General features: G+C 41.2%; 1 protein-coding gene and 1 non-coding gene across 2 annotated transcripts; both read left to right on the top strand.

The window, feature by feature from the left end:
* Positions 1 to 762: 762 nt before the first annotated feature.
* LOC108432443 (cytochrome c oxidase assembly protein COX18, mitochondrial) lies at positions 763 to 24,347 on the top strand. The gene is made up of 7 exons (XM_017706265.2): positions 763 to 872; positions 2,066 to 2,480; positions 7,044 to 7,144; positions 7,922 to 8,088; positions 10,953 to 11,068; positions 16,070 to 16,177; positions 23,681 to 24,347. The coding sequence occupies exons 2-7, from the start codon at positions 2,079 to 2,081 to the stop codon at positions 23,855 to 23,857; spliced, it is 1,071 nt and encodes a 356-aa protein (XP_017561754.1). The 5' UTR covers positions 763 to 872; positions 2,066 to 2,078; the 3' UTR covers positions 23,858 to 24,347.
* Positions 4,319 to 4,455, top strand: LOC119265188. Its single transcript, XR_005131472.1, has one exon. It is a non-coding gene; the product is annotated as a small nucleolar RNA SNORA84 (small nucleolar RNA).
* Positions 24,348 to 26,235: the final 1,888 nt, after the last annotated feature.

The following is a 26,235-nucleotide window of genomic DNA, read 5'->3' as shown; positions in this document are numbered from 1 at the left end:
GGTCACCCATATGAGGAACCACAGTCAGCATTACAGTACGCACATAAACAGCGCTGCATTATGAGGAGACTCGTCTTTGCCCTGTTGTACTTATATCTGAGTGAAGTAAATGACTCTATGGAAATGCTGTTTGGATATGAAGCTTCATATTTGGGACTCTGCATCTAGGATACATGAATAATTGAGGACACTGAGGTTCACTGCATTATCAGTGACCATTCAAGTTCACTTTCATCTCACACATATAAACACATTCATTCGTCTCAGTCTGGAACTGATGTTCGGTAAATATCATTAAAGATCACTTAAAGCCACGTTTCCTGTGATGCCTTAAATAATACAAAACCAAGAGTCCAAGAGTTGCTGTAATGCCATAAATGTCTGTCTCTTTGGCAGACTGGGTCAGTGCTGCTATAGAATGGGGTAATTAAACTAAATAATATCAATCAAAATAGTGTGCAGCTGTATGCATGGGTAAACTTTGTTGCAGACTGTTTTGTAGAATGAAGATTATTAGAAACTTTGGGGAAATTGTTTAGCATATCGCATCACAACAATACATGCTTGTTTACTTTTTGGTATGACGTCATACTTGTAATATAAATAAGAAATAATTCAATAATACTTGAATAATAATAATACAATAATACTTTGTATTAATTCATAGGTCAAAATAATTAAACGCACGAGAAACATATTATTAGTAAATGTAAAGAAAAGGAAGAAAAAAGAGAGGGGTTGTTGGTCGATGTGGCGCGGTGACGCCATCAGTGTGCGCCACTGTGCCGTGCCGTGCAGCGCTGAATGTCGTGTGGCCGATTTTGATTATTTATTTCCCCGAAAATTCGCCGAGCGGCCGGAATCAGCAGGAGGTGAGGACCCTGCTGCTCCACCGGCTCTGTGGAGCTCCTTTAACTGTCTCTCTCTCTGTCGTCTGTCGCTCTCTCTGTAGTTTTATTCTCTCTCTCTCTCTCTCTCTCTCTCTCTCTCTCTCTCGCTCGCTCTCTCTGTCTCTGTCTCTCTCTCGTTCTCTCTCTCTCTCTCTCTCTCTGTCTCTCTCTGTCTCTCTCTCTCTCTCTCTGTCTCTCTCGCTCTCTCTGTCTCTCTCGCTCTCTCTCTCTGTGTCTCTGTCTCGCTCTCTCTCTCTCTCTCTCTCTCTCTCTCTCTCTCTCTGGTGAAAGCGCCACAGAACCAGTTTTATGGTTCAGAGTTCATAAATTTGACGAGGACGCAAAAACGGTTGTAATCATTAAAAAGTCACTCAGAATGAAAAGCGTCTCTTCTCATCTCTTGTAACATTTTTGTTTTTGCGTTTCTGTGCTATTATTTTGAGATGCTATCTAATTATTTTTAGTTGATTAAGTCGTTATTTTTATTTTAAAAAATTATATTTGAATTAATAAATGTGTATTAATATAATCACTTAGTATCTTTTAAAAAATGAGCATTTCAAAATCATGACAAAGTCTCAAAATAATGGCATAGGAATTCGCTTTAGAATGAAGGAAGAAATAATTACATGCAGAGTATTTTTTATTGTAAGTGGTGGGAATGATCTTCCATATAAACATGACCGCTCACTTCCTAGAGTGGTGCCGCAGTAGTCTGATATTTTCCAGTTTAAAGACTTGGAAAATCCCTTTTAGGTGATGCATCTTGAAGGTGAAAGAAACTTGAAAACCAGAAAAATGACAAGCACTTTTGAGTGGAGACAGCTAGATGCCTGAAGTGGAATGAAGCCAGATGGGCGTTTCTTTATCACTGTAGTTAGAATTCCCAGTTTTTTACGTTTGCACAATGCAAATGCTGCATTGTGGGCAGATAACACATTAAATGCTAGTTTCGGACCAGAATGCCCTGTTCGGTAAGCTAAGTCGCTCATAGTAATTCACCAGCGAGTGAATGCCTGCGAGTATGAGGCTTTTTCTGTGGCTTGTTCATCCGAAACCTTCAAAATAGTAAGTGGTTTGTTTGTTTGTTTATTTATTTATTTTTCTGCCACTGAGCATTAATATTACTTTTTGCCATCCGTATCAACATCTAAAATCACTGTGCTCCCTTTCAGGTTCCCCACTGTGATGTGGTTCAGAGTGACCGGCACTGTGACCACCTGGCCCCTACGGTTTTGTTGTCATGGTAACCAGGTAGCAGGGAAAACCCAGGTCAGATGTATCTCTCACGGTGTGTATACCAGAGGTCACTATGCTCATCCTCTCGTCCCCAAGCCTGTTCTGTTTGCGACCCCCTTAGCCGCACGGCATCTGGAACTGCAGCCCTGCCGGACCATCGGCTCGGCCAGGCCCGGCTGGTATGAAAGCATAGCAGACTCGGGACCTGTCCACTTGATGGAGCAGCTGCTGGTCTTCGGCCAGCAGACCACAGGACTGCCCTGGTGGGCCAGCATCATCTGCACCACACTGGCCCTCCGCACAGCCGTCACTCTGCCTCTCGCCGTCTACCAGACCATCATCATTGCAAAGGTCTCGTATCAGTCAGGGGGCTTTTATTAGAGCAGGGATATATATATATATATATATAAAAATAATCATAAGTAGTTTATGCACATGTAAGTCCAGTAGAGAAGTGGGTGTACCTGTTGTACATGGACATAGGTAAAAACAAATGCTGCAACTATTCCATGTTCCATTTAAAGACATATTACATTGCTTTTGTGTTCTACAATGGACACAGCCCAAAAAAATAAGACAGCTAAAATAAAAAAACATTGTGCATTAATACAGCAATTAATTTTATTCACGTAAATAATCACATTAAAAAAATCACATCATTCTACTGTCTTAAAAAAGTGTTCTTTTTCAGTCGCTGTGATTTTAACAGTCCGTCAGGGGAGCAGCATGCTTAGTGCTCGGCCTCAAACTCCACCTATGAGCAGAAACATCTGAAACAATTAGGCTGTGCTTCATGTAAATGATATGTAAATGAGGTGCTGATAGGCTGGCGCTTGATTTTACAGTCTAAAGCGGATTCACTGTCTGAACACATCTCTGCTTGTTTCCACGCTGTGCCACACTTTCACGGATCACATCCACAATAGTTTGTATGTCATTAAATTTGGTCAGATCTTTGATAAATAAGGGCCAGTGTGTGGGCTTTGTGGTGGGGGATTGGGAGGGGGCGGAGGTGGGGGGTCACATTTAAAGTAGAATGACACATTGGGCTAAAATTATTAAGAAATATTGATATTTTCATTAGTTAATGAAACAGTTTGAACAGTTCATTATTTATTAATTATTAATCCATCGTCACCTGAGGGGGCGACAAAGCCTTAGTGACGTCAAATAAGCTTGAGACAGAAACACCCTGTCGTCCTTTAACTGCCATTTTCCAAGCATGTTACAGTAACTGCCTCTGCTCTTCTGAGAAGGCTTGGAATGTTGGAACATTGCTGTGAAGATTTGATTGCATTCAGCCACAATAGCATTAATGAGGTCAGGTGCTGATGTTGGATGATTGGTTCTGGAGCCCAAACGTTACTCCAACTCATCCCAGCGGTGCTGGCTTGAGTGCCATCACTCCAGAGAATGCACTTCCGCTGCTCCGCAGCGCAGCACCGGGGGCTTTATAACCCACGAGGCAGAAGTAATCCGATCTCGCCCTCATTAATGCAGTTTTGAAAACGATGTTCAGGTTCAAGGATAGACAAGCCATTTCATATAGGAACTGTTTTTAGATGAACACTTCCAGATTAATGGTGGCGTTGGTCAAATAACAGATAATTGACTAATTGTTTAAACACCTAGTTTCAGTGTTACTTCAGTTTAGATGTTTATGGCAGGCATTTTTTATCAAGTAAATCTGACTTAGCTTGTGTTTAGAGCAAGCTGGACATAAATAAAGTGACCATTAGTGCGCAAGCATCTGCATGTGCTTGAATCGTTTACTTAAAAACAGCAGAAACATGAGAGGCATGTAACGGAGGTCAGCGGATCGTTCTAAGCAAACACTGGAGATCCCCCCCCATCTTATTAAAAGCTGCTCTCTCACTCTCCCAGCTGGGAGATGTTTTTGCTTCCCATAAGGGAGGAAAAAACATGCACACCAAGCTCCCCAGGCAAGCCTGGAAGCTGCTGGTGTTCTCAGAACAGTGGACTGACTACCAAGACGTCCAGACCTCAAAATCATTGGATGTGTTTGGGGTTACTTGGATCATGAGAAGCAGAAAATGAACCCAACTTTTGTACCAAACACAGTTCTTGAACTAATTTCAAATTTAAAGCTGAGCCTTGTTATTCTTAAATCGTCTGTATCGTCTGTAATACAGTGTTAATAGGTCTCCCAGTCTATGTATGCTGTTATTGCCTGGTGGTTCCTTGAGACAGCTCACTCGTGCTGATCATTGAGGTTGTATTTCACAGGCAAATAGTGATGTCTGCGATTTAATGCTTGAAAGCTGCCTACCCATGTGGCTTTCAGAGCCCGGTTGCAGAGACATTTATATATGATGGCATATATAATGTAAAAAATATACATTATTTACACCCACTGGCCACTTTACTAGGTATACTTATTATATACACATATATAATGTGTGTGTGTGTGTGTGTGTGTGTGTGTGTGTGTTTGTATGTATATGTACATATAGGTGCAGTTTGTAGTTATATAATTCCAGTCTGTAGTCCATGTTTCTCTGCATACTTGTTAGGCCCGTTTTACCTCGTTCTTCAGTGGTCAGGACCCCTGTTTCCTACACCCGTTTTAATTGATATTCTCAAAACTGATGCCAAAGTCACATTACCATGTTCTGGTCATTGCAGTTCTTTTGAGTGTTAAAGCATATCAGATCTGTGCTCATGAGGGGGAAAGAGCCGTGCAGATTTCCCATTCTGGAAATGGGAAATCATCCTTTGTCCCAGTTAAATGTTTGACAGAACAAGCAGTCGGTGTTTTTGTTTTTGTTCCCATATATTAGCCACCCCCATGGTCCCAAGACTCCGTTTCTGAGTCCACATTAGCGGTGCTGTTATTTGCCCTGTTGTCCAGCCTTCAGAGGGAGATCAAGGGGCAGACTTTTCTATGAAATAATGGCGTTTTGGGACCAGTTTTTGCCATTTCGGGTTGTAGGGAGTGCATTTAAAGCCATTGGCCACTTAATTTTTATTATTATTATTATTATTATTATTATTATTAGCTCCACTTTGCTAGTGTACCATCAGAAACTGTAACCAAGCTGTTAATGCACAGGCTGTTGGCCATCCTCTGGCTTGTCATCAGTGGTCAGTTTCCAAGCACTTGGTGAAGGGGGGCTTACAAATTATGCAGAGAAACAGTTGGATTACAGTCTGTAGCTGCAGAACTTCAAAATGAAGAAGGTGTACTTAACACAGTGGGCGATCAGTGTGTATACAGTGCATCCGGAAAGTATTCACAGCGCTTCGCTTTTTCCTCATTTTGCTATGTTACAGCCTTATTCCAAAATGGATTCAATTCATTTTTTCCCCTCATAATTCTACACACAATACCCCATAATGACAAAGTGAAAAAAGTTTGTTTGAATGTTTTGCAAATTTATTAAAAATAATAATAATAAAAAAAATCATAAATAAAAAAAAATTTGTCGAAGCACCTTTGGCAGCAATTACAGCCTCAAGCTTTTTGAGTATGATGCTACAAGCTTGACGCACCTATTTTTGGGCAGTTTCTCCCGTTCTTCTTTGCACAACCTCTCAAGCTTCATGAGGTTGGATGGGGAGCGTCGGTGCACAGCCATTTTCAGATCTCTCATGTCTGGGCTCTGGCTGGGCCACTCAAGGACATTCACAGAGTTGTCCTGAAGCCACTCCTTTGTCATCTTGGCAGTGTGCTTAGGGTCGTTGTTCTGTTCTGAGGTCCAGAGTGCTCTGGAGCAGGTTTTCTTTGAGGACATCTCTGTACATTGCTGCTATCATCTTTCCCTCGACTCTGACTAGTCTCCCAGTTCCTGCTGCCAAAAAACAACCCCACAGCGTGATGCTGCCACCACCATGCTTCACTGTACGGACGGTATTGGCCAGGTGATGAGCGGTGCCTGGTTTCCTCCAGACGTGATGCTTAGCATTCAAGCTGAAGAGTTCAATCTTTATTTCAACAGACCAAAGAATTTTGTTTCTCATGATCTGAGAGTCCTTCAGGTGCCTTTTGGCAAACTCCAAGCAAGATGTCCTGTGCCTTTTACTGAGGAGTGGCTTCCGTCTGGCCACTCTACCATACAGGCCTGATTGGTGGAGTGCTGCAGAAAGAAAGGTTCTCCTTTCTCCACAGAGCAATGCTGAAGCTCAGAGTGACGCTTGGGTTCTTGGTCACCTCCCTGACTAAGGCCCTTTTACCCCGATCACTCAGATTGGCCGGGCAGCCGGTTCTAGGAAGAATCCTGGTGGTTCAAGACTTTTTCCATTTACGGATGATGTTGGCCACTGTGCTCACTGGGGCCTTCAATGCTGCAGAATTTTTTCTGTACCCTTCCCCAGATCTGTGCCTCGATACAATCCTGTCTCGGAGGTCTAGACAGTTCTTTGGACTTCATGGCTTGGTTTGTGCTCTGATATGTACTGTCAATTATGGGACCATATATAGACAGGTGTGTGCCTTTCCAAATCATGTCCAATCAACTGGAATTACCACAGGTGGACTCCAATCAAGTTGGCTGAAGGCTGATCAGTGGAAACAGGATGCACTTGAGCTCAATTTTGAGTGTCATGGTAAAGGCTGTGATTTATATTTTTTTGTTTTTTTATTTTTAATAAATTTGCAAAACATTCAAACAAAAACTTTCGCTTTGTCCTTATGGGTTATTGTGTTGAATTTTGAGGAAAAAATGAATTCAATCCATTTTGGAATAAGGCTGCAACATAACAAAATGTGGAAAAAGTGAAGCGCTGTTTACTTTCCGGATGCACTGTAGTGAACAATTGATGTAAGTGGAGCTCATAAAGTGGACAGCGGACACCTAGTAATAAGCTGGATGGTGATTCTAAGTTTGTGATGTGGGTGTGTTTGGGCTCAGCGTGTGGAAGAGTTAACTGTACGATCTTCTTGCTCTCAGCCAGGTTGAAGCACTGCAAAAGGAGATAGCAGAGCTAGCCAGGCAGCTAAGCTACGAGATTTCGGTCAAAGCCAGGGAGAAGGGCTGGTCCGAGAAAACATGCAGGTGAGAATTGCTCTCAGTTCACAAACACGAGGCTTGGCTGTTGTTATGTTATAGCGAGGCTCTTTTCCCTCAAGTTTGGAGATAATGAAGCATCAGTATCAGTATCTCTCTAAGTTTTTTCTTACATTTGTTCAGTTTGTTCAAAATTATGGCAGATGAAGTTTTAGATGGGTACAGAACGATTAACAGAGATGGGCAGTATATGTGTATGGTTCTAAAATGAATGTGAAAGCTGTGCAACAGGAATTATGGTTTAAGAAATGAGGATAGAAAATGCCTTGTATAATAAAAAATAAAAATCATGATATATATTGTGAATAGTAGTTATCATTTAACTCAAAATATTAAATAAAATACCTTTTAATATGAGATTTAAATCAACATTGTGGCATGCTGTGCACATTTAAAGTCTTTGAGCTCTTTGGTGCGATACACTGTGCTTGATGGTATTATACATGTCAACAATGGGTGTGGCTGATTTGCCTAAATTCAACAATTAGTAGGGTGTCCACATACTTTTGGCCAAATAGTGTATGTCACTTAAAACTTTGTCGTCCGCATTCAGTTATATGCTGTTGCTGCAGGCATTAGGTCAGTGCTTTATTCTTGTGTTGCATGTTATTTGATATCCTTTTAAGACAAATCGTGTTTTTACAAAATTAGTGTTTGCTTGCAAAATGTTGGCCTGTAGTGTAATTGCTAATATTAACCCCTAATAATAAAATATATATTTGTGGCTGTTCGTTCTGACGCGTTTAGCACCTTTTTTCTGTGCAGATACCATTTTAAGAAGAACCTGCGTCGGATCGTCTCTGAACTCTATGTGAGGGACAATTGCCACCCATTTAAAGCCAGTCTGCTCATCTGGGTTCAGCTGCCCATGTGGGTGTTTCTCTCTCTTTCCTTGCGCAATCTAAGCATGGGAATAGGACACGTCCCTGCTGGTAAGCTGCTCTCAGGTCTAAACCCTGGCTCGGTCTCAATCCGCAATGTTTCACGCTTGTTCAGTCATCAGGCCCTAAAGAGAGTAGCACGTGCTCCCAACCCCTACATCTAGAAAAGTATCCAAAGCAGTATGAAATGAACTTCATCTTCTTACATGAATATTCCTCCATTTTTCAGCAAGACTCTTTCTGTTACGTCTGTAGTATGTACACTCACCGGCCACTCTATTAGGTAAAGTTGCTTGTTAACACACACAGCTAGTCAGCCAATCACATGGCCACAACTGAATGCATTTAGACATGTAGAGGTGGTCAAGACAACTTGCTGAAGTGCAGACCGAGCGTCAGAACGGGGAAGAAAGGGGATTTAAATGACTTGAACGTGGCGTGGTTGTTGGTGCCAGACGGCTGGTCTGAGTATTTCAGAAACTGCTGATCTACTGGGATTTTCCCACACAACCATCTGTAGGGTTTACAGAGAACGGTCCGAAAAAGAGAAAATATCCAGTGAGCGGTCAGTTGTGTGGACGAAAATGCCTTGTTGATGTGAGAGGTCAGAGGAGAATGGGCAGACTGGTTCTAGATGATAGAAAGGCAACAGTAACTCAAATAACCAACGAAAATCTCTGAGGAACGTTTCCAGCACCTTATTGAAAGTCTGCCATGAAGAATTAAGGCAGTTCTGAAGGCAAAAGGGGACTCAACCTTTTACTACCTAATAAAGTGGCCGGTGAGTGTATATGATCGATTGTGTCGGGCTGTCATTTTGGCTCATTCCCCTGTACATAGAGAGTTGTAGTTTAATCATGGTTTAATTTGCATTATGTAATTATGTATTTCAACGTTTTCATTTGCAGAATCCAGCAACTGTCCAGTGGTTTCAGTTATAAGTGAGGATTTTATGTAGTTTTTGAAGTATAAGGAAAAAACACTGGTGTTATTGTCAGTGGTAAGTAATACTATTGTATGACTAGGGCAGATACACAAACACAAGTATTCCGTCAACAGGCGTTTTAGGGCCACTGTTAATAAAAATAAAAACAGTAGACTTTGAGAATAGAATTGCAATGTTTTGATAGTCATATTATTTCCAGAAGTATATATGAGAATATATGATGTGGAAAATTTCACGATATATGATATGGCACAATATATAGTTTCCAGACATCAAAAAATACTATCAAAATCTATGAGTACAATGACTTGTATTCAGCATATCACACTCTGCAATAATCCAGTAATCCAATAATAAGACAAAGTGGCTTGAAGGACCAGTGATATGCACTATATGTACATAATTTACCACAAAACGATGAATATTGTCATATTGCCCAGCCATAGCTGAACAGTTAATCTTTTTTTATATTGAAATTGTCATTTGAAAGGGTGCAATTTGAATTATATTCCACTGTACTCAATGTTTTCTTAAGTTAAACAGGGAACGTAACCTGATAACACAGATCTTGTTAACTGGTGGTCCTGCATGATGCATTCAAGCCTCAAGGCCAAAAGAGGGATGTGTTGGTCTTCTTGAGCAGAAAGAGGCCTGGACCTTCCTTTATAGAATCACAATATTGGTCTGAAAAATCACTATTAGATATGTTCCCCAAATCATTCAACCCAAAGTAGAAGTGACAGAGGGGGACATGAGGAAGGGGGCTTAATGTTTCTAGACTGGAAGGAACTGCATCACAGTAGTCCTGTTTCACTTAGCTTCCTTCTCCTTCCTGTCAGAACTGACCTGAGACTTGTCCATTCTTGCGTGTAATCCATTATCCACAGTGGTCTTTCTCAAATGTCCTGTTTGAAAAGGCTCAGGCTTACATCTGATAAATTCATGATATTTGTTTCTCACTGGCACGTAGGCAGATTGTCTTGAGAGGCAGAGTCATGGAAAACCTGTGCATCATGTATGTGAAGGAAGACCTTTAAAAGAAATGCACAGGCAGCTACAGTAACAGGAAACTAGTGTCTTTCATTTTTTTATGCATAAGAAAGGGTGCCCTCACAAAAGCAGGATGCACTCTGTCCAAAGCTAATTCCTGTACTTGTCTTGTTTGCAAGACAGCGTTGAGGTCCAGAGATAGAGCTGGGCAGATTGCCTGACATGCCCTGTTCAGCTGAGGAATTGCCAACAACAATGGCAACTGGCTGTGACTCACAGTTGAAGAACGTGGTCAGATGTGGAAAACCAAAACTGCAGCTGTACATAGTTTTATGAAGTAGACCTTCCATATAGATGCACTTTTTAGGTTTATAAATCCTGACTGTAGTCCATCTACTACTGCACAGTTACTAGGGTTTTTTATTTATTTACATTTATCATAATTGTTTGGCTGATTCTGATTCCAGTTTCTTGAAATCTGAATTGGCTCAAGCCTTTTCTTGGACTGATTTACATGAACCCAATGGCTTTTTCTGTAACATGCACCAAAGACAATAACACTATTAACACCCACCCCTTTTTTGTACCTCTACTCATCTGGGAAAGCACGTGATTTGGGAGTGTATCTGTGGGAATTTCTGCCCATTCAATAAAAAAGCATTTATTAACTCACTGGCATCAAAGGTACCGATGTTGAACAAGAAGGCCTGGTAGTCAATGTTACAGTCCATCCCAGCAGTGTTCAGTGGGGTTGAGGTCAGGCCTCTGTGCATGCCATTGGAGTTCCTTCACACCAAACTCATGAAACCATGTCTTTATGGAGCTTGCTTTATTGTGCACAGGGGTGCAGTCATGTTGGAACAGGAAAGAGTCTTCACTAAACTGTTGCCACAAAGTTGGAAGCGTACAATCGTCTAATTGTTCACATACTTTTACCCATATAGTGTAGCTAAAAATGACGCATTTTCTGTATTCATAGGTTTGCAGGAGGAGCTAGCAGCAGGGGGCGCTCTGTGGTTTTCAAACCTCACACTACCAGACTCTACCTGGATCATTCCTGTGTCTCTGGGCCTCGTCAACCTGCTCATCACTGAGGTGAGACCCATATTCAGCTGATCTCTGAGCATTACAGTGCAGACAGATTCAGATGCCCAGTCCCATTCCTTATTATTACCTGTACCCCTTATTTTTGCATGTCACCTTGCCCTTTGGAACTGAATTATAAGGGGTAATAGTCAGTCTTCCCTACGAAATGCGACAACCCTCAAATAAAAAGAACAGCACTTTATTAAAAGTCTACTAGTGGTGCTCTGTAGGTGACCCTGCCAGTCTACAGTGATAGTAAGAGGGTAAAGTTCAGCATCCTTCAGTAACTGCTGGGCTTTAGTTACATATAGGGCATCATATGCCTTCAAAGAGGGGTGTATTTATTATCGCCCACCCCTCATTCTTTGGTGATATGAAGCTGAAGTCAGCTAGTTATCATAACTTTTCATTTTTTATTTCAGCAAAAATCTGGACACCCTACCCCTAGCTGTGAATGTGCAGATCAGAGGGGTAAGGGCGAAGTGGTAGGGGTCAGGGCTGAAATGGGATTTCTTTTTACCACCCATAGACTGACCCTGATTTTGATCGTTTATTATTAAAGACATAACATAAACCAACATTAGGGGCAGTCATGGGCTGGAGGTTAGGGATCCAGCCTCGTGACCGGAAGGTCGCCGGTTCGATCCCCAGAGCCGACAGCACATGACTGAGGTGTCCTTGAGCAAGACACCTAACCCCCAACTGCTCCCCGGGCGCTGCGGATTGGGCTGCCCACCGCTCTGGGCAAGTGTGCTCACTGCCCCCTAGTGTGTATGGTGTTTCACTTCACGGATGGGTTAAATGCGGAGGTGGAATTTCCCCGTTGTGGGACTAATAAGGGTCACTTAATCTTAATTACCATTTTTTTAGATTATGAAAAATGACTATTACTGATTAGAAGAATGAGAATGTGTGTGTGAGAATGCGGGTCATTTCAAAATGCAGGTTCATTCATGTTAATGACAGATTTGAGTCTCATGTCTGCACGAATGTGAACCATTATGTAGGAAAGGTGAAGTCTGAACAAAAATCAGAAAGGAGCACCGAGGCTTGTTATGTGAACATAGCCTTCGATCACGTGTTGGAATATTCTGTGGTGACATCATTTAGAGTCTAAAAACTAGTGGCAGAACTTTAAAATCTGTCCTGATAAATACAGGCAGCCAGCGTAGTTCTTTCAGAATATAATACGAGGCGATATGAGCTCTGTTTTGTTTTTGTTAGGATCCGTGCTGCAAGCTTACTTCTCAGTGACTGAATTACGCAGATATATTGGAAAATGGGTGGAATCCCCCTTCTGAATGAAGTGTATGAATGAAGAACCTGACTCTGATTATCTGTATTAAAGAACTGCTTCACTCACTAGGCTGGTAGTAAATGAAAGCAAGTGGAGGCAGCTTAGCAAAATGCTGTGCACTTTAGCATTAGTATTTATACCAATCAGGCATAACATTATGACCGCCTCCTAGTTTCTACACTCACTGTCCATTTTATCAGCTCCACTTACTGTATAGGTGCAGTTTGTCATTCTACAGTTACAGACTGTAGTCCATCTGTTTCTGTAATACTTTCTTAGCCCCCTTTTACTCTGTTCTTCAGTGGCCAGGAACCCATGGACCCTCACAGAGCAGGTACTGTTTGGGTGGCGGATCATTCTCAGCACTGCAGTAACACTGACGTTGTGGGGGGGTGTTCGTATGTGTTGCGCTGGTGTGAGTGGATCAGATACAGCAGTGCTGCTGGAGTTTTTAAACCCTGTGTCCACTCGATTAGACAGTCCTACCTTGTCAGTCCACCTTGTAGATGTAAAGTCAGAGACGACAGCTCATCTGCTGCTTCGCAGTTTTTGTTGGTCATCTTCTAGTCCTTCATCAGTGGTCACAGGATGCTGCCCACAGGATGCTGTTGGTTGGATATTTTTGGTTGGTGGACTATCCTCAGTCCAGCAGTGACACAGGTGTTTAAAAGCTTCAGCAACACTGCTGTGTCTGATCCACTCAGCACACTACCACCACGTCAGTGTTACTGCAGTGCTGAGAGTGATTCACCGTCCAAATAGTACTTGCACTGTGAGGGTCCATGAGGTCGTTTTATTTAGCATTCGCTTTAATAGGTCCTTCATTCATAGCAGGAAAAATGCTTTTATCCACCCACCATTCAACACAGTATTTATATCTGTGGTTATTGTCTTACCGGATGGGGGGGACGTCAGCTGACCCTCCTGAAGCAGGACACAGTAGTGCTGAGGGAGGGTGGATGGTTTTCTATGTAAGATGGAACTCTAGCAAGCCAAGCCCTAATTTCCTAAGGAGGCCCTCTGAAGCCTGTCTGGAAAAAGAGTGATGGCCAGGAAAACAGCACAGACTATATAAAACACTATCAAGTCCAGAGTGAAAAGACATCAATGACCAGTTTAACAAAAACAGATGAAATCTTATTCCAGAATATATTCCATCCCAGTCCAACTCTAGGCTTGATCTCGTTCCAGGAAACTGTCCTATCACATAAAGCTTTAATGGATTTTAATAAATGGAAGTCAGGGTCATTAACTTTTAGCCACAAATCCTCTTTAATGAAGGCATGAAATTATTTCTGGCCTGTTGTTTCTTTCTGGTGAATCGTTCAGTTCAGGCTGAAACCAAGACAGGCAGCTGGTTTCCTAACTCGTTACACGTGGTACAGTAAGATGTTCTACTCACATTAAGAACAAATATTGCTGTCAGGTCAAATGTTTTTCTTAGGGAGAGCATTCAGTATTGAGGTTTTCAGAAAAACTGGCTTGAAGATTTGGTCTGATCTCGCAAAATATGGCCAGTCAGGTCCATAAATATTTGGCTGTCAACAAATAGTTATTTTAGCTTACCACAGGAAATTGGAGTTGAAATTAAACAAAATATATGAGACCTTCAGTTTTAATTTGAGGGGATTTACATTCTAATCAGGTGGGGGAATTAAAACCATTTTCCTACGTAGCCCCCAGTATTAGGGGCTCAGAAGTATTTACACAAATTTATAAACATAAATTAAATTGCCATTTTTAATAGTATTAGACATCACCAGACGCTGGGTTTCTTCTCTGGTGAAGTTCTAGCAGGCCTTCAATTCCTGGTTGGTGTTGGGGTGTTTTCAGTAAGGCCCAATCCCATTTCTTCTTTTTCCCCTACCCCTTGTTTTCGAGTGTCATCCTAAACCCTTGGAACTGAGTTACATGGGGTAGTGGTTGAAATCTTCCCCTACAAAATGGGACAACCCTCAAATAAAAAAGAACATTATTTCATTAACAGGTGACTAGCGGTGCTCTGTAGGTGACCTGGCCCGTCTTCAGTGATGGCAGAGAAGGGAAAAGTTCAGCTCCTCACTGCTGGGCTTTAGTTACATTTAGGGCATCTCACAGACTCACAGAGGGGCTATAAGACATTTATGATCACCCACTCCTAATTCTTTGGTGATACGAAGCAGAATCAGATATTCACCAGATTCTTATTCAGATTTTCCTGTTCCACCTTACATGGTGCAGCAGTCACATTTTGGTGCTTCAGGCCGTCAGAACTGCTGGACTATTTAAGGTGGAACGGGAAAGTTAGCTAGCTACTTACCAAGACATTAGCATGCTAGGCAATTTTTTGTGCTTGTTGTGAAGAAAACGACCATAATAAATTGAAATTACATTAAACTAATGAAATACAATGGTTATTGTAATTTTTAACAGAGAAAATACATTTTTTGTTTCTTTGGTCACTCTTGCAGCCGTCTTGCTGTTTTTTTATTTTGTCGCAACACTGTTTGGAATGTGCCTCTGAAATCCCCACCCCATTTGGAGGGCCATATAGCCCTAACACTTAACACCTAAAAATTGGGACACCTTAAAATTGGGACCCCTTAACCTTAGACGTGAATGGGCAAAACAGAGGGCTATGGGCTAAATGGTAGGGGCAACGGTGAAATGGGATTGGGCCTAAGTAAAATGCAGGCTTGACTGGATTGAGGTCCAGTGATTGACAGGTAAACAGATCACATGTCTACAGTTAATTGACCACTCAGTTAAAAGTGGTATTTGGAATCTCTTGCTGTTAACTCTCAATATGAATTCCGAAGAGCCATCATTAGGCTGAAAAATCAAAACAAATTCATCAAAGAAAGATTGTGGTTTAAGTAGATTAAGCTTTTTTTTTTTTTTAAAGAAACAGTTCACTGGGGAGCTTAGAAGCACCAAAAGGCCTGGAAGATTCCAGAAAACAGCTGTTGTAGATGGCAGAAGAATTAATTCCATGGTGAAGAAAATCTCTGAAGTCAACATTCAAGAGAAGTGTTGACTACAGTAAATGCAAAGGGATTACCACAAGATTCAAACCTTTAGTGAGCTTCTCAAACTGAATAACCAGTGTAGGTACATAACTAAGTTGCGTCTTTACAGATAGTTTGGTGTAATAAATATTAATAAATAAGATGTTATATTCTGAGTAGCATCTGGTAATAGTGACTGAGAGTGAAAGCAGGTGTGTACATGTATACATGTATATCTCAAAGGTCCTGTGTGTGTGTGTGTGTGTGTATGCGCGCGCATATGTATGTGTGCATGCATTCTTGAGTAAGAGTCATCTCAGACATCAGGAAGGGGCAGGATTGAGGTCACAGCTCTAGGGAAAAGCTGGTTCTCAGTCAATCAGCATCAGTTCAAACAAGTGTGATGTCTTTGGTGACTGTGATGGTGTGTGATATCTTTGATAACATGGCTATATTTGCATTGTTGACGTAGCCGCCCCCGGTTCCTATCATCATCATTAAAGAAATCAGAGTTTATGTACAGTACACCATTTTACATCATACCACCTCAATTACTTTGTTTACATTCCAACCACTGAATTATGATTTTGGATTATGGTACTTCCCAGTATTACTGAAATTTTTAGCTCCGTAAAATCAGGATCAGTGATCGTATTGTCATATTGATCATGCCCTACTGACTCTGTACCAATCCTGGAGTTTGTCATTGGTGTGTGTGTTTATCAGATATTTGCCCTGAGGCAGCTCGACGCTTCAAAGTTCCAGAAGTATGTGACCAACTTCATCCGAGGAATCTCTCTGGCGATGATTCCCTTGGCGGCTGCAGTCCCCTCGGTGAGTACATTTTATTTTTAATGTCCCTGCATGCTACTTTTTCCTTCTGTTTGTTTTTTTCCATCTACTTACAATATTCGTGTGGATTTATGTACCGAAACATTCATTTATTCATGACCATTTCCCAACCTGAAATCATCCCTTAGAATTAAACAGGCTGTTTTTGTACCTTTTAAGACTTAATTTTCTGTTTTATGATTGGCTGCCGTGTATTGTGGCTCCTTCACAGACTAAACATGGCTGGGGCAAGACTGCAATAGGCTGAATAGGCAGGTATATGTAAATGCATTGGATAGATAAAAGGTAAAGTTAAAGGAAAATAAGTGGGGAAAAAAGCAGAGTTTCTAAAACTGAGTTAAAACATTATTAAAGATGTAGAGAATGGGATTCCTAACCAAGGAGTCCATCCTTACATTGTGAAAAGACAACTCTATGGGTCTGAAAGGATGTGTAGCTGTCTGAGATCCCAGATCCCAATTCTTCCACTGGTATGTGCTTTGTCATATCTGTTATACATGTGCCACAATACACATAGAAATAGTACAAATTATGCTAGCATTGCCCCGTTCGGCTGAGAGGGATGTCTGAGTCAGGAATGTTTGTCACATTTCAGTGGAAAATGCTGTAGACCTTTGTTCACCTCCTGCTGTCTATTGTGTTGCATCTGAAATATTCAAGGGACTAAAAGAATGGCCGATCTCTTGGGGTTAGCCTTAGCTTGGAACAGAGCCACCCTAGCAATTGCTGAGCTTATGAAACAAGCCACAGACCAGTCGGTACTGAAGCGTGAATAACTGTAAGGCTGTTTTTACGCCTAGTTCGTCTGCAAAAGTCTGAACTTTTTCATTTGTTTTGGATGGTTTCACGCTGCAAGGGTTAAAGTAGACCAAATTTCAAGTGTAACTTGGGATTTAAATGCTCTTTTACTCACACATTTGCCACTATTTGAGCTATAAAAAAGGGCAGTGTATCAAAATAATAAAAAAACACTCATGCAAAACATCTGCAATCAGTGCGGCATAAAAAGCATATCTTCACTATTATTGTATTGCTTATCGGCAGTTATTGGCAGCCGCTTGTCCTGCAGGAAAAAGTGAGCATCTGTAAAGATTTTGTGGAAAATATAGCAATGATTTGCTGCTAGAAGAAGCAAAGAAGAAGCAAAAAAAGCATGATCTTTTGTTGGTTCTCCTCATTTGGTGCAAACCATCACAAGCAATGTGTTCCCACTAGCATTGAACCGAACCAGGGTTTGTTTGCAAGCAGACTGAGAGCTACAATTTTTGTTAAACCATGATTAATTTGTTTAGTGCCCACCTGAGTACAGGTGGAGTGTTAAATCTGGCAAAATGGCCCAAACTAAAGAGCTAGTTTAATAGGTCCACACCAAACAAGGTGGGTTTGAAAGCACCATAGATTTTTTTTTCTAAATTCCGACCATGTCTGGCAAATGACTTGAGAAATTTGGCGAAGCTGAAGTTGGCTTCTTATTCATTTTTCCCATTCCACCTTAAATGGTGCAGCAATTACATTCAGGCATTTAAGGTGGAATGGAAAATCCAAACAAAAAGCTGCCAAATACGAAGCGAGCAGTGGCCTTGTGGACATCAGCACCATTTTTGCCAGGCCCTTGGTGCCTGAAAGCAATACTTGCTCGGGTTTATCTGTACATTGTTCAGGTTAGTTTTCATTTTGCGAAATAAAAATATTCAAGGTTTATTTGAATGTTAATGTCTTAAAATTATTTCTTATTTAAAAGTGAAGAGACTTCTGAGAATAAGCCGTTGTTAATCTACAACAATATCATCAGAAACTTTGATTATACCTTGAAATACATTTTTGGCCACACCCCCTACTACAATCACTAGTTCTATAGTTACACTAGTGTATGCATCCTCACAGGTGCAGTAATGCGATTGTGCATGCATGTTTTTGTTGTGTCTCTAGTAGCCTTGCTCAAAGTCTGCGAAAGTCATGCTTCACCTCCCGTACTGTAAATAAAACGTGACCGTTTATCTGTTTACCAAATCCAACTCCAGATACAAAAGCATCAGAGAGGTGCTGAATGCATCCCATGTGCAGTGGTACATCTCTGCAGTGTCTGCAGCATCTGATGGGGTGTGTAAGGGGGAGAAAGGATCAGGGTGGGTTTTTGAAGCCCCGTTTAGGCTGGTCACACTCCAGAGCAGGTTTAGGATGTTTGGGTTCTGCAGAGATCGTTCCAGCAGATCCATCTCGCTCCACCTTATCTAACAACATGGAGGAATGAACTGTTACTGCTGGGTGCCCCTATAACCCCCTCTCATTCACTTTCTGACTGCCTCTGTCTCTGTCTGTCTCTCTATCTTGAATGTTTTCATTTTTTTTCAGTAGACAGGTTTTATGCAAAAATGGTTCATTTGTTTATCAGCATAGGTAATGAATGGCAATTATTGGTAATATTTTCCAAAAAACTGATACATTTTTATTGAAAGCCTATTTTTATTGGAAAGACCAATACAATATTTTTTTCTTTACTAAGCTTTGAAATAAGCTGTTTTTAGTTGAAGTGCTCCATGTAAAGGGCCCATATCATGGGAGATCAAATTTTCTTCACTTTTTTAAAAATAAAAGTTTCAAAACTGCATTCATACAGTATGTATGGCAACTAAGCTACAAAAAGTATTGTTTCCAATCGAAAACAATACATTTCCTTGCAAAACTTTGGTGGCCCCATGTATTTTTGAATAAAAACAAGTAAACATCATCTACAGGGAATACACTTCTGCACATTTAATGCACAATTTTTTTCATTTGTCAAATTTAATGTACAAAAAATATATATATTGTGGTCTGTGCAAAAGTTATGGCACATTTGTATTTTTTACACTGTTTTTTCCATTGTTTGTCACCTCACAGCAAATAATTATAAATTGGGCACTAAACGTTTCAGAAAGAATAGCATATTTGAAGTTTGTTCACTTCTAAAACTGAACAAAACGTGTAATTTGACCAGGGGTTTTCGAACTTTTGTGTGCGACTGTATATCTGCCTGTTCAGTCTAGAGCAGTTTAGCCTTGCTTTTTCATGCAAGTGAAGTTTTTTTTTTTTAGCCTGGGCGGCACGGTGGTGTGGTGCTTAGCGCTGTCGCCTCACGGCCTGGGTTCGATTCCCCGGCCGGGCGACTGTGTGGAATTTGCATGTTCTCCCAGTGTCTGCGTGGGTTTTCTCCGGGTTCTCCGGTTTCCTCCCACAGTCCAAAGACATGCAGCCAGGCTATCTGGATATGCCTCACACCCCTAAGTGTGAGTGTGCGTGTGATTCTGTATGTCTGTCTGCCCTGTGATGGAATGGCGACCTGTCCAGGGTGTATCCTGCCTTCTGTCCGATGACTGCTGGGATAGGCTCCAGCACCCCCCCTGAGACCCTGAGGGAGAAGCAGCTTAGAAAATGAATGAATGAATGGATAAATGAATGAATGAATGAATGCTTTTCAAACAAGGCACATTACAGGACAGCCAATCAAAACAGAGCTCTTTTACATGCAAGTTCAGTGGATAATAGAGGTTAGAAAGTGGTTATGAGACGATTACCGGTGCATTAAACCACACAAATGTCACGAGTGGAGCTCAGGAAAACAATAAGATAGGAACAGTATAGAAACAGTGTAGTAATGCACCCTTTAAGATGAGCATCTAAAAAGTAGGCTTAAACTCCGACTGAGACTACTCAGCCACTCTACTATCCCACAGGAGGACCTACATGGGTAACATCCACTCATACTGTTTGAGTGAGCACTATTTCAGGACAGATTTGTTACAGGATTAAATTGGATCATTCTGTTTTCCATCCGATGTCCGAGCTAACATTTCCTAATGATATCGCCCTGATACTAATCGTTGGTATCAGGTCGATGGCATCTCTAGTTTTCCCTTCGGCTTTACTAAATAAATAGTTTGTCCATACTTGAATGTTTTGACTACGTTGTTGCTACCAAACTGTAGTGGATACCTTTTTGACAGGTAATCTAATGTAGTTATTTACCAAGTTAGTGTCATAAAAGCATATCTCACCTACTAGCAAACCAAACCACGGCGGCTTTCCGTTATATGGTTCTTAAAAGGAAATTTCTACTGATTCATAAAAAGCTCTGCATAGTTCAGTCGTTGAGATGTAAACAAAGTTAAGTGTTTGATGTGAAACGGTTCACTGAAGAGAAACTTACTGATACCACAGTAGTGGGGATAGGATCCAAGAGTCACAATGTCTACAGCAACCATAGCTATTATATTTACTATTCATATCCACCAATGGACCTACTTGTGTCTTCTGAGTTTTTATGTGTAATATTGATAATGGTCAGAAGTTTTCTTTGGGGGCTACTTTGGCTACACTCTTCCTGTACCCCTCCACCATGAATGGGGTTTTAAAAATTTTAAAAGCCAAAATGATCTTTAAAAAAAAGCATAAATATAACAAATTTGGTACAGTGACATGTAGCTTTTAGAAGCTTCAGATTTCTGGTTCCCATCACCAGAGCGCCACGTTTCATATCGGACCACTTTTGATGACGACGTTCATATTCTAACTAATGATTTAATTATACTGAAATTCTGGAATTCCACTTTTACTACAAGCTCATAGCTATCATGATCTCATATCTTTCATGATCTCTCCCTTAAATATGGCCAATGGCTAATTGAAAGGCTTGTTTTTGCATCGTCTACATTTTCTTTATTTCTAAGTACGGTAGTAGAAACCAACAAAACTGTTAAGACAGCTGGGAAGCTCCACGCTTAGTGTTCATTTGGTCAATGAACAAGTCAGGAAAACCAGGCAGAAATAACCATTGCTAAACTTTACACGCTACAGTGTTTTAATTGATTTAGCAAAATATATGAAACAGCAGTTCTAGTTTTTGTTGTTCTGTAAGATGCAATGGGCCTTGTTCACCAATATGTTCCAAAGTTTTTTCTTAAACTTGTTCTTGAGAAAGGTCTTAAAGTCTGAGTCAGATTTATGACGTGTTCTTAAACCGCAGAATTGTACAGACCTTCGTGCTCTTGAGAGCGTAGATTCTGTTCTTACTTAAGCCAAAAATCCCAATTAAGAAATTGGTGACATTGGTGAATGAATTGGTGAATGAATTGAACAGTTGAATGAGGTCTGATGTTATTAAGCAAGGCAATATGTATTTTAGCGTTATTCCATTTCATGGAAGGGAGCTGTAACCATCAAAACACATTCACATAAATTTTTTTTTCCTTGCAAAGGGAACATCGAGCCCTTGTTCTTTCTCCTGGGCTGTTTGCACTACCCTTGGGCCTTGAACACTCCTGTAATCAGCCGTGGCCATCAAAGCCTTTAGTGTTGTGTCTAGATGCTGCTTACATAGGAGAGATGAACGCCACAACAGAGAGTTGCAGAACCAAATGCGATAGAGAAAGTCAACACAGGGTTGACCACGGTTCTGAGGTCTGCCCCCCCCCATATACCAGAAGAGAACGCTTAGGGCTTCTAGGCCTTCGGAGAAGGACTGATAATTTCTGTAAAATTTAAAAAAAAAAAAAAAAAAGCTGGGTAGCACCTTACTTGAACCCTGCTACATAACATAGACATAAACATGCCATAAATGTGTCATGGCAGAGGTCATATGACTTGTCATAGTAGATTTTGTTCATTTACATTTATGACATTTGGCTGACGCTCTTATCCAGAGCGACTTACAATTTGATACTTTTACACATAGGCGAAGGTAGTGTTGGGAGTCTTGCCCAAGGACTTTTATTGGTATAGCGCAGTGTGTTTGCCCAGGCAGGGAATGAACCCCCAGTCTACAGCGTAGAAGGCCGAGGTCTAAACCTATTATTATATGTATTATACTGATCAGTGACCAGGTCATGGCAGTTACTGTTAATTGTCATGACAGATGCTATATAATGACATCAAACATTAACGTATGTCATGACAATTAACCTTCATGATGGCAAGACATTGTAATATTACTGGACTTATTGTGTCATGATGGCCCATGATGTGTTCCAGGATTCAAGTCAAGTTTTAGCAGAACGTCTCATTTTTAGCTTTTTTTTTTTTTTTTTTTTTTACTCAAGTCACTTAAATTATCATTCTTGTTTAAACTTGTTTTGGTGCTGCACTTATTACATTGTTATTACGTTCTGGTTGGTAATATAAGGCTTAAACTCTTGAAGCGCCAAATGGAGAATTGTCCAAACAACGGCTTTCTCTGTGGTATCTAGAGAGATACAACCAAGCAGGCTCTCCCATTGGTTAGGCTTTCAGTTTAGCTCCTGAAGGCCTCATCAATGGGAGAGCTTGCTTTACTTTGTCCAAGGTAAAACTGTTCATTATCAAACTGTTTAATTACTATTGTTTATTATCTAAACAGAAAGAAACTGTGGACTTGTTACTCTAGCATGTGGAGGAACTCACAAAACCATGACCTGTCCCAGCTCTCGATCCTCAGTGCCTGGAATGTTTGGGCATAAATGTTTGGTGGGCCTCTAAGTGGCTACCTTCCTTGGTGGTTGGGGGTTTTTTATGGTATTGCAGCAGGTTAGATGCGAGCTGTGCAACACCACAATGCCAGCATGGTAATCACATTGTTGGGCACATTACTGCTGTTTATTATTTACTTAATCATATTTTTCAGAAGAACGTTTTTGAATGTTCTGACCATGCTGCGTAGGCTTTAGCTTGTGGTGCTCAAAACCAAGTTCAGGTTATCTAAGTGGTTGTAGCAGCAAACCTCTTGAATGAAATATTTTTTGTGTGTTGTAAAGTTAAATAATTCATCATTTATTTGTTGTCAACCAGAAAGAACTGTGTTGATCTACCACTGTTGCAAAAAGACAAGTTGCCAAACAGTTTTTCAAGCTTTATAGTTTCAGCATCCCTACATAATCCAACACCCTATAGTGTTAAAACGAGAATCAAGAACTAAGGTAACATAAGCCCAACATCCTCTTCTCTCTCAGGGTATCAGTTATGTCTTATGGAGTGCTACTGTAGCTACTGCAGTATAGTATGCAGTACACTCTGCTTTTACTGAAGTCACTTAAATAGTCATGGAATTTTAAATGGGTCGTTGAGAGTCTCATTGAATTATCTGGAAAGGTTTGAAAGGTCATGTGAACCCTGTGAATGGTGTCTGATTGCTGGCATAACAATCATCAATTTCATCTTAATTGCTTATTGTCTAAACTTAAATACACAAGAAAATTTGTGTACATCACTCAAAGCCAGAACCAGGCACCAAGAAAGGGCACCTCCTGCCGTCAGAGAGCCTCCATTTAGATGGAATATCTCATCCCTGTCATGTTTAATCTTCATTCATCAGATTCCACAGCTACAGAAGAACAAAGCATGAAAACATGAGTCTCTCATTTCTTCTCTCTCTCTCTCTCTCTCTCTCTCTCTCTCTCTCTCTCTCTCTCTCTCTCTCTCTCTCTCTCTCTCTCTCTCTCTCTCTCTCTCTCTCTCTCTCTCTCTCTCTCTCTCTAGTCCATGGCGTTGTATTGGCTAAGCTCCAGCTGCGTTGGACTGGGTCACAATCTTCTCCTGCGTTCCCCCCGTTTCCGAGCCCTCTGCAGAATCCCCCCAACACGCTTGGATTCCGACACACCCTACAGGGACATTTCGGCCGCGTTTGTGGCCAAGTACATCAAATTAAAAACATAAGGGCAGGCCTTATCTAAGCATTCTGCGGAATCTGAGCACGTCTTCAAGTCTCCATCAGCCTCCATCTCTTTGCAACGACTTGGACCTACAGTGCAAAAGTCAGAGACCACCCTTCAGGTATTAAATTTCCAGCCAAAACGGCTATAAAGTACAAGTAACTCATTTTGCAGGAATTTCTGAACAGATGTATGATGATCCACTTGCAGGATTCAAACGTTTCTGAAACTGAAGTTAAAATTGTTAAAGATGCAGAGAAAATTGGTCTCCTAACAACCACCTGAAAGACTTGGTAGACCATCAAAAACACAGTTAAATAACGCTAGTTGGTGGCTACTCACTTTCATCCGTTGTTATTTCTGGGATGTGCCCTTTTATTTGTTTGACATGTTATGTTCATGTGTGAAGGTATTTATAAGGGACATATGAAGTGAGGAATCCACAGTCAAGCTGAATTCTAAATGGAAATAAACCGTTCAGCATGTGGTCTGTTTTCATTTGTGAGTTGTGATCTTTTGTCAGTGCAAAGCAGTAACCTTGCCTCAACCTCTCACAGCTGTGTGATCCTGGAGGAAAACCCTGGTTCTGCATAGTTTAGTCTGACTCACTACAGTGATGGTTAAAAACTCATGTCATTTAAGATTTAAAACACTTCATTTATTGGTTATAATGCTGTGAGCCGTGTCTGGCCCAATTATGGTTCTTATCCAGCCATCAGATTGATTTTACAATCCATGTTCTAATTAAAATCATCTTCCATCCATCCATCCATTTTCTAAGCCGCTTCTCCGTAAGGGTCATGGGGGGATGCTGGAGCCTATCCCAGCAGTCATCGGGCGGAAGGCAGGATACACCCTGGACAGGTTGCCAGTCCATCACAGGGCAGACAGACAGACACAGACAGTCACTCACACCCAGGGGCAATTTAGCACGTCCAATTGGCCTGACTGCATGTCTTTGGACTGTGGGAGGAAACCGGAGAACCCGGAGGAAACCCAAACAGACACAGGGAGAACATGCAAACTCCACACAGAGAGGACCCTGGCCGTCCGGCCGGGGAATCGAACCCAGGCCCTCCTCGCTGTGAGGCGACAGCGCTACCCACCACACCACCGTGCCGCCAATTAAAATCATCTTCTGGCCCATAATTGACCATCATTGCAAAACAATGATCGACGCAGTGTTCAACCAATCACTGCTTAGCAACCATCTCTAAGCACTACTCCTTTAAATGAAAAACTCGGAACTCAAAACGGATTGCAGCGAGAATGGTGGTGGCGGTAAATCAGATTGATTACACTGACTCTTTCAGAAAAAAGGTACGAGACTGTCTCTGGGGCAGAGCCCCTCTTGTCACTGGGGTGGGACCCTCAAGGACACATTTATTCAGGGAACGTAACTAAAATAATACCTTAAAATGATATTTTCTAAGTTGAGTTTACTCCACACAACCCGTCTCGTCTTTTACTATGACATTTGGGTTGTTTTCACAAACCTGACAACTGGGAACCAACTTGGGGGTGGTTGGGGGGGGTGGTTGGGTATGTAAGCAGTTATGCCTGGTTGAATGATTAGAAATAAATTGGATGTAATTGATTTTAAATGGATTTTTTAGTAACGTTCCAATTGAAGTGACTAAAATCTCATCACAACTCGGTTTTTTTCTCTCAACTTTTTTCATTTCTGTACTGTTGTCTGACAATGCTTTAAAGTGAGTTATTAAAAAAAATAATTTAGAAAAAGTATTTTTCAATTTTAACAAATAAAAAATCATTTTCACTGACTTACTTAAAAGTAAGAAAAAGACAGCATCAGTAATGAGAAACAGATGTATGGACATGGTGTGGAACAGAGAATGAGGATTATTGCTTTTAAAAGAGCCAAAAAAGTTTATACACACGCATCTAAGCCGCTTCTCCTTCTGGGTCTGGGAGGGGGGTGGTGCTGGAGCCTATCCCAACTGTCATTGGGCGAAAGGCAGGACGCCAGTCCATCGCAGGGCAGACAGACAGACATACACATTCACACTCGCACCTAGGTGGCAGTGTAGCATGTCCAATTGGCCTGACTGCATGTCTTTGGACACTTGGAGGAAACCGGAGAACCCGGAGGAAACCCACGCAGACACGGGGAGAACATGCAAACTCCACACAGAGAGGACCCTGGTCGCCTGGCCCGGGGACTCGAACCCTCCTTGCTGTGAGGCGACGCCCTAAAAGTTTATAAAAAAAACAAATATTGATCTTTTGCTGTGCCTTATAGAGCACCAACTGATCTTATTATAAGAATGTCATTGATCTGCTTGATGATTGTCCCTCACATATTTATGAACGAGGTTTGAGGCGGTTTTATGAGAACGACCCACTTGTGAAACATCCAGT

The sequence above is a fragment of the Pygocentrus nattereri genome, chromosome 14 (assembly GCF_015220715.1).
Source record: "Pygocentrus nattereri isolate fPygNat1 chromosome 14, fPygNat1.pri, whole genome shotgun sequence".
NCBI lineage: Eukaryota > Metazoa > Chordata > Actinopteri > Characiformes > Serrasalmidae > Pygocentrus > Pygocentrus nattereri.
Note: the sequence above shows the minus strand (reverse complement) of the source record. Positions and strands in the feature narration are given on the sequence as shown.

Coding starts and splice junctions, on each gene's coding strand:
- LOC108432443 (XM_017706265.2), top strand. CDS start 2,079: ATGTGGTTCAGAGTGACCGGCACTGTGACCACCTGGCCCCTACGGTTT. Junction 7,145..7,921: donor TGGTCCGAGAAAACATGCAG/GTGAGAATTGCT, acceptor TTTTCTGTGCAG/ATACCATTTTAAGAAGAACC. Junction 16,178..23,680: donor TGGCGGCTGCAGTCCCCTCG/GTGAGTACATTT, acceptor CTCTCTCTCTAG/TCCATGGCGTTGTATTGGCT.